General features: G+C 26.1%; 1 protein-coding gene across 2 annotated transcripts in view; it reads left to right on the forward strand.

Annotated features, from left to right (window-relative positions):
- The first annotated feature begins 74 nt into the window (after nucleotides 1-74).
- Nucleotides 75-18,470, forward strand: part of LOC145751371 (zinc finger protein castor homolog 1-like) — a 28,252-nt gene continuing 9,856 nt past the window's right edge. For both annotated transcript variants that reach the window (XM_082567494.1, XM_082567495.1), the window contains exons 1-15: nucleotides 75-164; nucleotides 12,284-12,494; nucleotides 12,719-12,766; nucleotides 13,171-13,233; nucleotides 13,720-13,800; nucleotides 14,321-14,458; nucleotides 14,557-14,722; nucleotides 14,890-15,025; nucleotides 15,300-15,407; nucleotides 16,266-16,344; nucleotides 16,581-16,642; nucleotides 16,837-16,919; nucleotides 17,273-17,341; nucleotides 17,858-17,948; nucleotides 18,191-18,355. In XM_082567494.1, coding sequence (XP_082423620.1) covers nucleotides 12,347-12,494; nucleotides 12,719-12,766; nucleotides 13,171-13,233; nucleotides 13,720-13,800; nucleotides 14,321-14,458; nucleotides 14,557-14,722; nucleotides 14,890-15,025; nucleotides 15,300-15,407; nucleotides 16,266-16,344; nucleotides 16,581-16,642; nucleotides 16,837-16,919; nucleotides 17,273-17,341; nucleotides 17,858-17,948; nucleotides 18,191-18,355 — 1,437 coding nt within the window. In that variant the 5' untranslated portion in view covers nucleotides 75-164; nucleotides 12,284-12,346. The remainder of the gene's footprint in view (nucleotides 165-12,283; nucleotides 12,495-12,718; nucleotides 12,767-13,170; nucleotides 13,234-13,719; nucleotides 13,801-14,320; nucleotides 14,459-14,556; nucleotides 14,723-14,889; nucleotides 15,026-15,299; nucleotides 15,408-16,265; nucleotides 16,345-16,580; nucleotides 16,643-16,836; nucleotides 16,920-17,272; nucleotides 17,342-17,857; nucleotides 17,949-18,190; nucleotides 18,356-18,470) is intronic.

The raw sequence follows: 18,470 nt of genomic DNA on the forward strand, positions 1-18,470 counted from the left end.
CCACGGTTATTATATTGTTTTTTGTTCAGCCACACGGGGGCAGTAGAAGCAACAACAAATTTCTCGTAAGTGCCTGGCAGGCTGGCATGCCTGTGGTTTAAATGCCAGTTGTTTCGATTTTTAACTGGTAAGCTGTACCACAGGAGTATTCCTTAAACATAAAGGTACGTAAATTTACTATTTTACTTTCAATAAGTTAATCGAACCACTACCCAAGTTAATATCAGAGTATTTGACACACTGTCTGTATTTTTAATCTTACCTAAAATGGTGGATTTGTTTTCATTAACATTTTTATGTTCCAAGTAAAAAAGTTTAGTTTATAAATAGCCTAGCACATAATAAAACATTCAGACTATAGACTTACAAGGACAGAAGACATCTAAAGCTAAAAAATAATCAACAGCAAAATAGATATATATACTTATTTAAAATACAAGCATAATAAAACCAGAATTTTATAATTTAAAGTGAGGAAAAAAACAATTGAAATATAATTATAAAACTATTTTTGTTTTAATGACAAATGCTACTTGCCCTAATTTTTAACTTGTTAATTAATCTTTTAAATTTGAGCTGAAAATATTTTGCGAGAGGAAATTATTAAATAATTTAATAAAAACGTGGCAGGCCTGTTCGTTGAACTTAGCTTTTTATGGAGAGGAAGTTAAAAAAATTCCATAGAGGAGTTTCATGATTTTTAGTGAAATGATGTTGTTGAAAACAGTTGGTAGAAAACATATGCCATTATAAATAAGTTAAGTTTAATATTACCATAACTTTCAATATGGATTTTTAGAATTATAAATTAAATATGTTAGCATATTAACAATAAGTATTAACTTAAATTTTTTGTTGTTAATTGAAATATCAAAATAGAAAGTTTTGTGACACTAAACTTTTTTTATAATTTAATATTTATTAAAACACATTGTTTAAATTAAATATTTAGTAATGAATAATTTTAAATTATTAATGCTTAAACAGTTTAAGATCTAGATTTGGTAAACTAAAGAAAATGTAGTTTAAGGCAGGTTAGGTCAAACCTTAAAAGGTTATTTCACTTGAAAAATTTGCTAAATTTTTTTTGGTTTGTAAGCTTTTGTGCAAAAAAACCACCCTTTGACATCATAACACACGATTTACCAATATAGTTAGAATGGCATTATAAGTTCCACGTGGTTAAAGAGTTTACAGGAAGGATGTATACTACACCTCAATGTAATTTTAATAATTTTCATCTTGTTAAAGCAACCTATTAAAATCGGGTTACAACAATATTTCAAAAACTTTTTAAGGAAGCCCAAAAATATGCTTATTTTAATTGAGTTTTTAAAAACATTATCGTCAAATAGAAATAAGGATGTTGTTTTAATTTGAATCATTTTTTTTAGGCAAAACTGTTGGTATTTTTGTTTAGTTTTTTTGAAGATACACATTTTAATTTTGATTTCGTTTTTTTTTAAACATAATTTTTATGTCTTAGTATATGTTTAATATATCTTAAAATTCATAATCATTTAAATCAAAAATTTGTTCTTAATTATTAAATCTTTTATTAAAATGTTATAACTGGTATACAACAAATTATTAACATGAAACAAAGTTTAAAAATTTTAGGAAACTTCTTTTTTCCACCCACATTTATATTAATAACGGTTTCCTCTTGTTTTAATTTAACTATGACGTCATAACATGTATTTATTAAACTTTACGTAAAGGGGTTCTAGACAATTTTTGCGGTAATAAAATTTTGTTGATTTTTACTTTTTTCGACATGCCAGATTATGACGTAATAAAATAATTTAATCACGTGATATGATAAAGTCAAATTTGTTCGACTACTTTTCAGTTTCGTACATTTTTAAGAAATGTTCGACATGGAAAAAATGGCCCACTCTAAGAAATCCAAACAAAACACACGTTACTAAAAATCATGCGCATTTACTCGAAAACTATGCCTGATATTTTTGCTGTGGTTTTAAATATTTTGATTTTTTCCTAAACAAAAGTGTTTTTAATTTAACTCTGTACAGACTAAACAACAAAACAAGCCTATTAAAATAAAATTGGTGTACGACATTTAGACATAAACTGCACAGTGAAATAGAAATCAAACAAAACAGTGTAAATGTAGGCTGTAAATCTTTTAAATGAAATAACTGTTAAAATTGAAATATATAAATTGTGGTATAGATTTTTTGAATACTAAATAAAAATTGTATACCTAATGTTTTGATAAGAATTTATTCTGCGCGTTAACAGGAAGGGAAATAATATTATTCACCGATCTAAAAACCTTTGCATAACATCTTACCTAGTGGGCAATAAAATCAAATTAAAATCACACACGAGAAAAATATAAAATTAAATATAGATTTTCGTTTTTGTAATAATTTGTATTCTTTTGAAAGGCGACACCGTTGCTTTTACTTCATTGTGTTCAATTTTTTTTCTGTGTTCTTAAATATTTTCACTGTTTTTTCACTGGAAGAGCCGAAATACGATACCAAACTTTTTAAACAATAGATCAACGTGTTTTCGTTTTCTTTAATTTTGGCTCGTTTTTTTTTTACTGAATTGTTCAAGACGCGACAATTTGTTGGTAACAAAGGAAAAAAATTCGCTTCTTTTCAGTTAAATTCTCACATTTCATGCCGCGTCGTTTTTTTTACACAAAAAAAGGAAGCATTTTTTTGCGAATCTAATTTCACTTACGATTGATTTGTTATTTTCACTTGGTTACGTGATTTTTTTTGTTTTCTTTATTGGGGGAGGCGTCAGTGTGAGTGAGTTAATCTCAATGAGAAAAAAGTAACTTTTATATTTTTGGTCCCAAGCTAAAATTACCATTTTCTATTGTGACCAGTTTTTAAATTGAGTTTTGTGTTGATTTTAAGTCTTTATTTTGTAACAGTTTCTTTTCAAAAATCGCGGAAAGAAATATTTTTTTTTGAGTAGCGATTTATTTGAGCGTTATCTAAATATTATCCTGTCTAACCCACGTAAAGACCAACAAATTATACCGGTCTTTTAGGCATATAGAAATCATTTTAACGGCAAAATTTTGTATAGAAAAGAAAGTTTAAAATTAGTTGTATATTGCCAGACCAAAAAAGTTGTTTAGTGAGTTATACGGTTAAAAATAAGGATATAAATAATTAAAATGGTTATTTATGTTTAAAATCTTTTAATTGGTTTCGAAATCTAGCTTATGCAATATGCATAGTGGACGTTTTTTTTTGGAAAAAATGCAAAATTTATTTTTGAATTCAAACCCCCTGATATTGCGCAATTTTTTTTAAATTTGCGTTTTTATTTGACCTTTTTTAATATCACTTTTGCTCGTAATTTTTGACACCAATCTTTTATAAAATTGCGACAAATTCTTTTTTTTCTGTAATAATAAAATTCCTGTTCGCAAAAGTTAGGTCGTAACTTTTAATTTTTAACCAAGCGTTTATTGACCTGACTGTGGGTAAATATTAAAACATAATTTGCGAGATTTCGTACATGCTTCAAAACATTTTCTTTTTCGTGGTATTTGTATTTGTTGCTTTTAAATTGCTCGATAAAAACTAGGATTTACATTAAAAGCTAATGTTTTAACATACATTCAATTAACGAGTAAAACCATGCTTTAAAAAGCTTTTAAAACGTTTTTAGGATCTCTAAACCATAGTGGAAATTAATGTGATTGCTTTTATTGTGTAATTATTAGCTGTGATATATAAGTATAAGAGCTTTTAAACGATAGAATAATATAAGAGGCCATTTATATAAGAGCCTTAGGGCCTTAATAGAAATCTTAGTTACCGAAATCGGTGATTTTTTTTTTTTTTTTCTATGATTTTATGTTAATGACCTGAAAGTGAGGTAAAGTAATATAAGTTGGTTGTAAATTTAAAAACTTGGGTGATCGTAAATCATTCTTTTTAACGGGTTTTAGGGCACTTTAGGCTTGCCAGTAAAAAGAAAAAGTTGTTAAATTTTATTTTTACAAAGTTTTAGAGTTACGAGTTTAGTTTTAAAGACAATAATTGCAGATATTTTACAGTTGTTTTTTTATTTACAACATTTTTTGTCTGTTAGCCAAATATCGGAATTGTAAATTTAGTTTAGGGGTTAGTTTAATTATTAACTTCTTCATCGAAAATAAACTACAATTATTAAACGCTCATTTATTTAATTAGAACATTTTTTCAGGCCAATAAAAGTCGAATTTACTTTACAAATACCTTTAACTTTACAAAAGTAATTAGAATAGGTTTTAAATTCATATTTTTACGATTATTTGTTCAATTTTCAAGTGTGAGGAAAATCTGAGGCGCCTAATCAGGTTGCAATTTTTAGTTAAGGGTTTCTGCAATTTTAGGGTTTAGACCACTTAAATACTTTTTGATTTAGTTATTTTAAAGTTTACAAGTCAAAAAATTGGTATTTTAATATTAATAGACTGAACTAAGAAAAATGTTCAGTTTGGTATTGTTTTTGCAAAATAACTGCATTTAGTATTTAATTTTAGAAAGTTCATCCCTTAAAGTTTTTTAACTTATCGCCTATGATTGTGCAACTGATACAATGTTAATTTTGTCGTAGTTTGGTTAAATAACAAAATTGTTAAAGATTGATAAAATGTTGTTTTTGTTCGGCGAGGACCACTTTAAAATTGTTCGGTAAAACAACTTTTTTAACACCGACGATTTTTTGTGATTTTTGCGCACCTGTTAAACAGAAATAATTATGTTAATCAGATTTTTTTAATAGCTGTGCTAGTTAGTTTTTTCAGGAAACTTAATGTTGTAAAAAAGTTTCGTTTTTGAGGATTTTTCGTATAAATCAAAACCGCTATAAATGATCTTTTCTGAAAAAACTTTCGTTTCTTAATTTTGTTCAATTTTTAATAGGTCACGTGACTATTTTTCGTAAGTTCGTAAATCATTTTCTAAAATAAAGGGTGGTGAAAAGCACTTGAGATTTAAAAAAAATAACGACTCGTCAAAAAAATTGAAGTTTCTGTTTGTTTGGGTTGGCATAAATTATTAGCCAGATTTTGTTTGGTGGCTCGGCCCAAATTCGCCCGTTTTTTAACGACAATCTACTTTGGACTTTTTTTGTTTGTTCAAATTTTGGCTCGCACGCAAAATTTGGGTGCGCCGATAAATTTTTATTTCATTTTGTATCAAAAGTAAACGCAAAGTTGAACGAACTTTGCTAATTTCAACTAAAATCCACTTTAACTATGACGTAATAAACACAGGTTAATCGCCACGTTTTTAAAGCTTTTAACTTCGTAATTGAACTTATTTTATATGTTTAAAACAGGTATAAATACAGCGATTTTCAGCCTTTACGTAAAGCTTAATTAGCCCTGATCATTTTTGCTCTAATTAATTTTCTGATATCCTGTATTTTTGAGATAATTTTCATTTTAGCCGACGAAATAAAAACGGTTTAATTTTAAATGACGTAAACTACGCTTATCTTAAATTTTTAGGGAAGGCTTTATTTAATTTTGTGTGGTTTCGTTTAATAAACTTAAATATTTAAATTAAAATAAAGTTTTTTTTTAATACTTGATAAGGTTGCTATAAACTTTCATTTTATAAGCAGTATTTTATTGACTTAGCAGTATTTGCGAATAACTGCCGCTTTAAATAATAAAGTTAATGAATTCAGGGTCTAATCTATTTTTATGATTGCAAAAAATGAGCGCAGGATAATAAAAAGGCAATTGAGGTAAAATGTCACATTTTTTCGGGCTAACATTTCTGTTAAATTATAGATAGCTATTTTTTTAAACGGTTGCACAAAATAGGATAGTTCAATTTTTTTTGGTTTCGAAAAAAAGAGAAGAAAGTTGATATTTTTATATAGATTGTATTTTCTAGTTTCAAGAATTTGTTTTATAGGTTTGGTTAAGAAAGTTTTAACCAGCAATTTAGCCCATTATTTATTTCAATTTATTTTATTTAATGTGCTGATGACAGTTCAGTAATAACCTGTGTTAAAGGGAGTAAGAGTGATGATAAGTTAATAACTATTTTTTTATACAGAAATACATATATATTTTTTTTAATCAAATGGGATTTTTATATATATAAATACTGCTAAAAACATCCAAGGCTTTTATATAAATTAAACTGCGCGTTTAAAAATAGATTTCTTTTTATTGATATTTTGGGCTAAGAGAAATTTTGATTAAATCGTTGAAAATTTCGTCTGGGGATCATTTTTATGCATTTTGTTGAATCGATTTTTTTGAAAATTGGCATTAATCGCAATATATGTTTTTCTGAACCAGATTTGAAAATCAATAATTGTGCGTGGTTTAGATTTTTAAGTGGAAAAATAAGTTTAAGACCCAAATTAAATGTTTTTTTAAATATTCAAAATTTGGAAAATTTTATTAACTCCAACACGAAAATATTTTGAACTTTTAATTGATTTGATACTACGTAACAGACCCGTAATTGTCACGTGACAGCCGTGACTTCGTCAAAAATTAAAAAGTTAAATTTACTTTGGCAGTGCCCTTATCTTTTATTTACGCTTAATAAAAAAAATATTTAATTTATATTTTATTAAATTTAAGCGCAATATTTTATTAAAATGTAGTTTATTTTATTGGCGGAAAAGTGGACTTAACATATTGAACATTTGTTTAATAAAACTGAAAAAAAAATATTTTAAAAAATATAAAAATTTAATCAAATCTCGAATTATTTTTCCTGATTATGACGTAGCACATGCACGATTATGACGTCATCATCTCCCTCGAGATGGGGAAACATATGACGCGTAATACGCTTACCATTTAATCTCTTTCGTTCTTTTGTAATTTTTGTTAAAAACATGGAGTTTATACGATTAAAGAAGGGATATTATGTTATATAAAACAAGAGTTAATTTAACTGTTTTACATTTTTGTGGAGGCAAAATCAGAATCCAAATTTTCGTAATTTTGTTTTATTTTTTGTAACATTTTAATTTAATTTTTTAAGATTATTTTTGTATTTTTTTTAAGACTTGTAGAGTGTAAAGCTAAACTTCTATAAGTTTATTTAATTTTAATAAAAGCTTACTAGTTTCCAATTTTGTAAAATTCTTTCCGGCTTAAAACATTTTTTTTAACTTTTTCGTTTTTCTCTCGGTTTTTAATCAATTGCCGGTAAAATTAAAGTTCTTTGCGAATTTGCCCAGGAGAAGGAAAGAGAAGAAAAAAAGGGAGCAAAGTGAGAGTGGGAGGGGGCAAAATGAGACTGTTTGTAAATTGAAATTTTAATGAGAACGTTCTTGTTTTTTTTCGTCGATTTTTTTCACGAAAAGCGAATTATAATATACGCGGCAGCGAGGGCCGAAGAAAAATACTAAAATTTTAATGAGTTGCCTGAAAGAAAACGTTTTTATTGTTGTTTTTTCTCTAAATTTTTCGCCGAACCGATAAATAATATATACAAAAACCTCTTAGAAGGCAAAAGCAATACAAATTAACTTTAATGACTTCGAAATCCGACTTTTAGGCCTGTTAAATAAAATTTTACGTTCAAGTTAAAATACGGTTATTATTATGGTCACAAGCCACCTCATTTCAATGCAAATTTGCGCAAATTTTGGTTTAAATTTAATTTTTTCACTCAATTTGTTACTGTGGCAATTTTAACGCTCCAAGCCACTTGAAAAAATGTAATATCGATTGCCGGATCGTTTTATTACAAAAATAAGAGCAATTTTCCCCAAAGAATTTAGTCGATGAATAGGCTTTTGCCTTAAATGTTTTGTATAAAAAAAATTTTGGAGCAACAGTTACTTAAACCAGCGAATCGAATTCTCCAGCGAGAAATTGTTGGAAATTTGATCTGAAAACGTTTATTTCGATTTCTATGGAAGTAAGACAACGAAGAGACAGCTGTTCTTTAAATTTATTTCAGTTTATTGGGCTTTTAGCGCAAATATGCAGTCTTATTAAACTAGGTTTTAGTTACAGAAAAGTTAGAAAGAATTCTTGCTTATCCGAAATTTTGGCATATAGTGTTATTTAATTTCTCAGTTAAAAATATATTAGAATAATCTTAAAAGTCTTTGAAATGTGACGAAATTTAAAAAAAGCGTCTTAAAAAAACGTTTTATAAACATTACTTAAAATTTGTTTGAAAATTTCGGAACTATTTTTATCTCAGTAAATTTGGTGTAGGATAGTGAAGTGATGACATGATTTTCCGTGTGAATATCAATCTTATCTTCCCGATTTTTGGGAGTTTTGGCTTGAAAATCATGTAAACGTTAATTCATAGAAATTCAAATTAAATCAAACAAATGTTTTTTTGGTCTTGTAAATTTCCAAAACGTACGCTTTGCCCACGAAATATGTTTTACTGGACGCGATTTAGCGTTTTATTTGGGTTTTGAGCTCGCGAAAGAGTTAGTTGAAATTATCTTTTTGTTAGGAATTGCGTTCCAAGTACTTGTACGTTTCTGACGTCACAAATGTCAATTTCCTTTTAGACAATTTGTATCTCGAATTTTGAACCGTGTGAATTTTAATCAATTCCGTCATTTCGAGTCCATTTCTGTCACAACTTTGAAATATTACAGACGCAAAAACTTCACATTTCAAACAAAAAATCAGAGAAAAATAAGTCACGAAAATAAGAAGGCGATTAAGTATCGGCATCGTCTTGAGATTTTTGTGATAGAAACACTTGGAAGGTCTTCGCATCTCAATTAGGAAAAACGATAAGATATTTTTCCAGCTGTTTAAAAAGCAAACGGGTTAAAGTTTTATTTGCTTCGTCGCTTTATCTCGTGTTGCGAGAGCTTCTCGCTAATTTTAGCAACAACAGCTGCTGTTTTCTATCAAACACAAAAATGCAATAACTCGAAAACGGGCGAGAGGGAAAAAATAAAATGTGTTTAATTATGTCATTGCGCACATTCATACTTTCATGCATCACACTTTTTCTTATACCGTTCTAATATGATTTATTTAACTCAACAACTGCGCTCTATTTTCCAATTATTGTGTCGAATTTAATACTTAAACAGTTTTTATTTCAATGCGCAAATCAAATCGAGATCATAAAAATAATTTAACTTATCAGCTGTTTTTGTCGTAATAAAGTAGAAAATTTGGCCACAAGTAAGTTTTTTGTGCAAAATAGGCAAAACTGGACCCTTAGTAATTATGGTGACGCAGTCTTAATACTTGGTTTTTGATGATTTACTACTGCTTATATGCAGGAACTATACGTACTAACCATAATATTGGTACAGCGCAGTTTGAAACGAATAAAAACAAAAAAGGCTCGCAAAGAGCATTATGCCAAATGCAGGAAAAAGAGATTATTATTCTTATTAAATCTATTTTAGCAGTTCTATACTTGGTCTATTTTAGTTTAGTAATAATAAAAGCCTAAACATTTTAGTAATTTATTTTTATAAAAAGTTTTTTTTCTAGGGTCTTTTAATCCGTTTTTGTTTTATTAGATTTACCAGCCTAGCTAGTTGGGTATTTTTAGTATTTTCAAAAATAGATTTTGTTTTCATAAAACCATAAAAATGTTTTTTAAATATGAACAGATATTAGCATTTATTTTCGTAATTACGCAGTAATGTTATTTATAGTTTATCTCTATTAAGTTATTTTAGTGTGTTAGTTTTATGGAAGTTTAGCGTATCTATTTACTTTAGGTAATTTTAAGTTTATTTTGTATCTTATTGTACCTACCTAAAGATAAAATAAAAGAATACTTTAACAGTGCAGTAGAAGTTTTTGGTATATTCATAATGTTTATTTTTTTAGAATTTATTATTTTTTATTCAATTAAAATTATTTTCTTGCCGAAATTGTTTGACTTTGACAAGTAACTGCGAATTCTCGTTTCAGCGTGATAGAAGAAAACTCTAAAAAAAAATCGCTAAAATTTAGCACAAAAGAAAAAATCAGACTTTTTATTCTGAATTGTACTTATCAAATATACAAGGGTTTTTAGCATTTTAAAATTTCGCCCAAAGAACAAAAAATAGCTCTTCAAAATCCGTAGTTTTGTGCTAATCTACAGGCAGTCTATCATACAGTTATAAGGATAATTAACTTCCTTTATTATTGTGTTGGGTTTTGCGTACAATGTAACTCAATTGTATTCGAACGGATTTATTTCATGCGCTGCGGATTTCGAATTTTGAGTTATAAATTAATCCGTTATTTTTTAATGCTGTTAATTAATGTCGCGGCATACCAACAGGAAAAGTAAAATTAATCAAAAATATTCTTTTCCTCTGCAAAGGCTAAATAGGTTGTAATTTTTATTATAATGCTACCGGACGTAGTTATTTTAACGGACGAGGTTTATAACAAATCATTAAGTTCGTATTTATATATTTATATTTAAATGCAGTTTATAGTTGAAATGAAGTTATAGACCAGATGCTTTTTACGACTCGGATTGATTTTGCAAAGTTTAAAAGTAAAGAAAAAAAAATTTGGCATATTTTAGGGGTGTTGAATAAAATTAAAATTAGTAATGGCGTTTTATTTTTAAAGAAAATGGGTGTTTCCTGAAAAGTTTTTTATTTTATTGTGTTTTTTTTTAAACTGTGTATAATAATGTTGCCCACACAGACCTTTTATCGCGTTAATAATTAGTAATATGTATTTAGTAATTAAGCGGTGTGTATAATTCTACTTAACAACTCTTCGTCAATACAAAACACTTTTTTCGTTTTTTTAGTAACTTGGTCACGTGTTTATTTATAAATAAATTTTTTTTTACAGGTTTATAAGTTTTTGACCAAATTTTTTTTATATTGCGGAAAATATTAAATGCACTAAAATTTTTTTGGAATTTTTTTTAAAACTTAGGTTCACAACGCTTTATGATCGGTCGTGTGAAAAATTGCGGCTTATTAAATTAGGTTATGTAATGCGCAATATAACTAGTAATAACATCGCGACTTTTAATGCGATTTCAGCATGAAAAATCTTAGGAAATACCGCGTTTTGTAATTCTTTCAATTTTTTTTTTAATATAAAGGAAATCATAGATTAAATAAAGTTGTAACCAGCTTGTAATTTTTATTGAAATTATTTAAGAAAAGGAAATAACGTATAAGGGTAACGCGATATTAAATTTGAGCTTTTTTTGACATATTTGGGACGATTTTTCACCGTTTGGTCAATACATTAGCTTTTTTTAAATGGACTACTATTTACTTTTGGAAATAAAAACATAAAAAAAGAAATTGTAAAATAAATTTAAATTAACTTCGAAAATTATTATATAATAAATGATTAATTGTTACATTTGTTTTTTTACTTAAAATCGTGTTGATTAAAATTTTTTTTCAATTTCGTTGTTTGCTTAACCACTCTAAAAAAAATTTAAAATAATGCGATTTTAAAAATTCCCGTTTTATTTAATGGAAATGAAATCATTTCCGGGCAACCTTAATTTAATTCGATTTCCACATTTCTAGTTTTATTATTCAACGTAAAATAGAGCAAAATTTTCTCCCCGTTGATCGCCATTTAAAATTGTCGCGTAAATGTGATTAATGCTGTTTTTATTTGCGAACATTTTTGACACATTAAAAAATATGTAACAAAGTTTGAAATGACGTCATATTAAATATAATAAATAAATGGCGCTTAGGTTAAAAATTTTGTTTTTTATAAAATATTCTATACCAAACTTGGCTAGTGTAGAAATAACGTGCGTTACGTCATAATGGACCTTTATTGAACTGTGTTTTTTAGGTTTTTGCTTGTTTTTTAAGTCAGCAAAAAATGTTTGCATTTTTTATATTTTTAATGTAATATTTGCATGACATTTCATGAACATAAAAAACCTAAAATTCTCGTTTCTGAATTTTCGATGTTATTACCGTATAGGGATTTACATTTTTTGTTTGTTTGATATTTTGGTTTTTCTCTGAAGTAATTATGTTTAACCAGAAACCGAAAAGGTTTTGCGCTAAAAGTATTAAATATCAATTAATTAAATTAATTTACTCATAGCGAAAAATTTTGTGTTGAGTTTATTTAAGTTTATTTGGTGACGATTTGAAGTCTTTCATGAAAACTGCAATAAAATTAAAAGAAATAAAAAACAAACAAAAATAATCATATTAACAAAATTTAGCAAGTTTTATTAGAATTAGACTTTGTTGTTCAAAATGTTTATTTATTTTTTTTAGAGCCTATATAGTAATATAAACTACACAAAAATTTAGATAAATTTTTTGGTAATAATATATAAAATATTTTTTTAAATATGTTTTTCAGGTTTTTAAGTTACAAAAAGTTAAAGCCTCATATCTGAATGAAATTAAAAACGAGACATCAAAAATGTCGTCGAGAAGAAAAAGTCGGCCAGTTCGAAGGTTTGATTTATTGAACACCATTCACCCTTCTCCCCTAAATTTGGGGCCCCAAAATATCACCATGACTGAAGAGGGGCAGCACTCTAGAGACCATTCTTTGTCCCCTACATGTGGTAGGTTTTTTAAGTTTTATCGAGAACATGTTTATTTAAATGGTTTTTATTCTGATTATAACCAATCACATATTCTTTGATATAAGGAAACACATTTGTTTTACCAAATATAAGAAAGGGAAATGATGTAGTTAGAGTTTGTTTGTAAAGAAAAATTTGTTTATTGTTTTCTTAGGTGATATCCTATATGATTCATTTATTTATTATTTATATGATTTCTATAGATTCAAATGGAGAGAGTTACTTGGAAAGCAACAACAATTCACCTCATGGTATTTTTTATTTTTAATTGTATGAACTTCAGTTAATTATCTTTTTGGTATATATAAAACTGGGTTATGGTCGTTTTTAGTAAAATCAAAACTTAGAGGTGAACATCAATAGTTTTCTGATTGTTCGTTTTTCTAATCTTCTTAGTAGCTTTAACAAATTATTATATAAGTTGATCATATCTCTGTTTTAAAAATTTTGTTTGCTTTGGTTCTTTATATTTTATTGAGTTTAAAATAAAATATGTTTTATAAATAAATTAACAACTGAAACAGTGAAAATGGTTTACTATGTTTATTTCCAATATTAAAATACAAATTATTAAAAACACTTTATTTTTTTATTTTGTTAAATTAAAAATAAAGTTAATCTAACACAACATATTTTATTTTTCTGTTTATTTTAGATGCTGAAGTAAATAAAAAAAGAGAAAATGAAATGTCAAAACAATGGATTAATCCACCAGAAGGTAAAAATAAAAATATATTTAATCCAGACCAAGTATATTTCTGTTTTATTTTGGTGTTTAAAATTTTGTTCAAAATTGTTCTTTTATGTTGTTCTTAAAATTGATAAATACTTGTGGTAAATTGTCGTTACTAATTATGTTAATTAGTTAATAACTAAGGGAGTAATTACAAATTTAAAATAGATTTATTAATTATTTAAATGTCATCTGTTTTAAGATATTACCAGAACACAACTAAAATAAAATTATAATATATTAAAACAAAAGTTAACTTAAATCCTACTAAGAAAATAACATTTATGATACCGATATGGGATTTAAATAAGAACTCGAAAAAATTCTACTACGTAATAATGCTATAGTTACTAGTTATCCTTTATTTAATAACATTAAAAAATATGCTAACATTTTAAGTTTATTTTTGTTCAGTTTTTCATCAGTTTTTATTAAATTGTGCAGAAAATATTCCTTTTTTGTTTTTATCAGGAGTGTATGTCATTGAACCTCAAGGTTTTAGTGATGATGAAGGTCAAGGGGTCAATAGATCGAATAGGGGTCAAGAACAAGGTTAGTTAAATTTAGGTAAAATAATTTTAAATAATTTTCGAGGTAAAATCATTTTAAGTTACAGGCATACCAAACATTAAATTAGAAAATAAATGTTGTTGGTGTATTTTAACTTAGACTTTTACCCTTGAAAATATAATTCCAAAAATAACACATTTGAGCAAACAATAAAATGCAATGTTAGGAAAAATTTAATGCAAACACTAAAAATAAACTCTTAGTCTAAGTATTTCTTTATATGGTAATTTTATTATAATAAAGTTAGGTAAAAAATTGTTGTTTAGTTGTGATTTAATTGTGTTTATTTTTATTTGGGTTATTTCCAAATTTTTGATTAAAAATATTATTGCACAAAATGACTCAGTTTAAAACAATTGAAATTTTCACATGTTTTAGGTGTTGCAAAAAAATTGGAAATTACTTTGTTGTAAATTTAATATTTTTCATATTCAGCAATTTTTTATTCAATTTTGCAACCTTATAGTTTACCATGTCACAAGATTTTTTTTTTAAATTTTAGATCAAAATATTCGCAAAAGAATAAGAGATGACCCCAACAGTGATGACCTTGCATCAAAAGTGAATTTGGAAGGTCGTAAAGAGCAAGAGGGTATAGATTTATCGGTCAAGCGAATCAAAACTGACCAAACTAGTGAAGGTTTGTTGTTTAAAAATATATTTAAAACTTTAATTGGCTGGTTGAATTAAGTAATTGCCTTCCAATCATCAGCTAAAATTTTTTCGTATTTATACCAGATCAAAATAAGGATGATCACCAACAAAATGACCATTATAATGATGATGACAACAACCAATATAATGACAATGATGGTAACCACATCAACCATGATGATCATAATTTTCACATGACTGAAAATAACTTGAATAATGCTCCCTATGATTTAGGTGCAAAAATGCAAAGGTAAGTCGACTTTGTGCTTTATGATAAACAAGGGAAATTTTAAACTGTTCTAATTTTTGTTTTTATTTAACAAGAAAACAGTTATAAATTCTTGATACATTTAACAAACAACTTAAAAATTGTTTTTTATGTAGTTAAACTTGTGTATTTTTTTTTTAATAATATAGATTTGAGAAATTGCTGTTATTGTTGGCACAACAACGTCCCCTACTGGAAGCAATGGAAGAAGTTGATCTTACTCATCATGAGATTGTTATTCTTCAACAACTAAAGATCCAGCTCATCGAAAAAAAAAAGAATGAGGTAGAAACTGTTTTAAAAAATTATTAGGCAAAATGTGATATAAAAATTTATTTAAAAATATATAATAACAATTTACCTAGTTTTTAGAATTGTTTTAATATTTTTATGCAAATGTAACAAAAATATTTAAACTTAAACATTGTAAAAATTAAAAGAAAAGTAATTAAATTTTTAAAGTAAGTGCTTATAAGAAAAACACAAAGTCATTTCTTAATCTTGACCCTTCCATTTTTCTTTAATATATTAATCTTAACAACATTTCATTTTTTTGTAGCAGGTTATTCAAGAATATGAAAGCAATTTGGACAATCAACCATCAAGTGAAGCAGAACAAAATAATGACTGGTCACATGACCAAACCCCCACTAGATCTGATTATCAAGTAAGATTAAAAAAAGTAAAATTGAATAGGTTTTTGAGTTAAGAGTTTAAGATATAAATTTTTTTTGGGCGTTTTCAGTATCTTTTTTAAATGTAGTTTAATATTTTTTTCCCGAATTTAAAAAAAAATAAAAACACCTTATTTAGCATTAAAAAATACCTATAACAAATATAGTTAAAAGTGTTTACCTTGTTTACAGTAAATAAAAAAAAGTTAAAGTTTATTATTAAAAAAAAATTGTACAGTATTAAATGGACTTTGGGTTTTTCTTATTTGCCAAGTTGTTGACTTCCAAAAAAGTTGATTAATTTTATTAAATGGGAAAATAAGAAATTTGAGCGTTAAATATTTTACAGGGGAAATATCAAATTTGTGTTTCCTAATTTATAAAAAAAAGCTTTTTAGTTTGATTAATCATTATGTAAGTGTACTAGTATGAAAGCTTATACAGTTTACTTAACATTTATATACAAACTTTATCAAAATTCCATTTATTTTTTAAAACCAATTCTAACTTCTGTTTTTCTATTAACCAATTAACTTATTTTCCATTAAGTAATCAATTTTGGACATTTAAAAGAATTAACATAAATCAAAAATCAGCAAAATGAGGGATTTATTGAGTTTATGTTTAACTCAGTTACTAAACATCTTAAACAAAAAAAAACAAATCAGCAAAAATATGTAATCTCTTTAGTGCAAATAATTTTTTTTTGCAACTTTAAGTAAAAGATGAATCTTTAGGACAACAACTTTTCTAAATGCGTATAATTAGTTAAAAAAAAACATATGGAAAATAATAATACAGAATTTTTAAAATCTATTTAAAAATAATTTTTAATATGTAAATTTTTCTAGGTAAACGACGTGCAAGAACGGTTTCCTACCAGTCCAGCTGTTGCAGCAGCAATGATGGCTTCCATTGTTAAAGCAAATGGTGAATATTCTTTATTTTAAATTTTTGTTTATGATAAATGTCTTGTTCCAATAATGTAATAATGTGCTACGCAGAATATGCCAAATTTTATAGTGTTTATAATATTAAATATAATAGCTATTTTAGCTGAATTGACAGAATAAATACTTAATACTTTAACTTTGAGGTCATGTACATAAAAAATGTTGATGTCAAAGTATTATCATGTGACAACTGTATTTTGGTTTTTATTTTAGAAAATAATGAGGCTAATAGTGAAGCTTTACAAAATTATTTCAAGATTAAAATGTTTCCTCATGTGAGTTTTAATTTGTTTTTTGTTTTTTTATTTATAAAAGTTTAGCAATACAAAAACTATTATTTTCTCAGTCTAATAAAGGATAAAAAAAATATATTTTTTTACCCTTCGTATCATTTAATAAATATCTAATTTAAAAAAATATTGTTATAATTAAATTCGAGAATATTTTAATATTATTAATTTATTTCTAGATGAACTCTTCTTCCCCCAGTGGTCAGTTTGATCCTGATTCTGTTGATTCTATTACTGCTGGAACTGTATCAAGTGGAGTAGGGTAAGTTTAACAACTTTTTGTTTGTAGTTTCTAAGTTTGTTCTTGCCTTTAACAATTTAAGATTTACATTTTATGTTGTATTTTATTAAAAAAAAATTAAAATACTTTTTTTTGTAATTATTGTGTCATTATTAGTTTTGGTAAGATTCTGCTAAATTAAATGAAGTATTGATTTTGCTTGTAATTAAAATGGGTTAATTAAAAATAAAAAATCTTTTTGTTAACATATTTTTCAGAAAACGTTGATTTTCAATGCTGTATAAAATATTTTTTTTCAACTGCCTTAACTAAGTAACCATTTTTTACAATTAATTGTTTCAAATTCGTTTATTTTTAATCTGAATAAATTTTAGATCAATAAAAAAAGGAACTTTGAATCCCACAGATTTTGGAGAAGAAGTGTTTGATAAATATATCACAAAGTAAGTTTATTTAAATGAGCATGGTCTTTTTTTATTTATCAAACATTTCGTGTAAAATATGATTATTTATAAGTGTTTTTTTATCTGTCATTTTCAAATGCAAAAGTTAATATTTAAAATTGTATTTATTTTGTATACTTTGAAATTCAAGAAATATCATAATGGGAAAGTTTAAAGTAACTAGAATAGATCGGGGAAATTTAAATTTTTTAGTAATCTTTAGCAAAATATTTACCAAGTTTTAAAGTTAAGTTTAAATAAATATTTGTAAAGCAGATTAAACAAAGTGTTAGCATTTTTGCATTTACTTAACCATATTTGTTACAATATTGCTACACTTGGGTATTTTTGCAATTCAATTTTATGACGATTTTACAACTTAACTCAAAGTTCACATAGCCCTTAGTTTAACTATACTTTTTCAATATGTATATAATTTTGCTTATTATGCATTAATTTTTATTGAATGTTACTTTACTACCAATATATGTTAACTTGAACATTCTTTATTTTTAGATATTCATCAAGAAATTCATGTTTACAACCTACCTGCCCTCATGTTAATAGAGATCATTTTCATTGCACTGACAGTGACTGTAACTTTCAGGTAACAATTGAGTAATTTATTTTTACAACCCTAAGCCAGTAAATTTTAAATTATAAATTTGAGGTGGAATAGGATTAGTAATAATTTGTTGAACATACTATAAAAAATATATACATATAAAAAATATATACAAAAAAAAACTTTTTATGCTCTTTTCTTTGTTTGAGCTGTAAAATTGACTTTTGTTTGTATTATATATAGTTTGAAATATAAATAGAAAACTAATGTCATTTTTGTTACAGAGATTTACAAACAAATCTGATGTGATCAGACATTACAACATGCACAAGAAAAGAGACAACAGCTTGGCTCATGGATTTATGAGATTTTCACCAACTGATGATTGTTCTGCCCAGTTTGGAAGTTGTCATTTAAATGGAAAATCAACTCATTATCATTGCTTACATGTAGGTTGCAGTTTTCATGAATGGATACTTTGGCTTAATTTTTTTATTTGCCTATTTTAATAAAACTGTAGTTCTATTTTTTAAATGTTTTACTAAAAAAAATTGAGTGTGTTTT

The sequence above is a fragment of the Corella eumyota genome, chromosome 4 (genome assembly GCF_963082875.1).
Source record: "Corella eumyota chromosome 4, kaCorEumy4.1, whole genome shotgun sequence".
In the NCBI taxonomy this organism is placed as follows: domain Eukaryota; kingdom Metazoa; phylum Chordata; class Ascidiacea; order Phlebobranchia; family Corellidae; genus Corella; species Corella eumyota.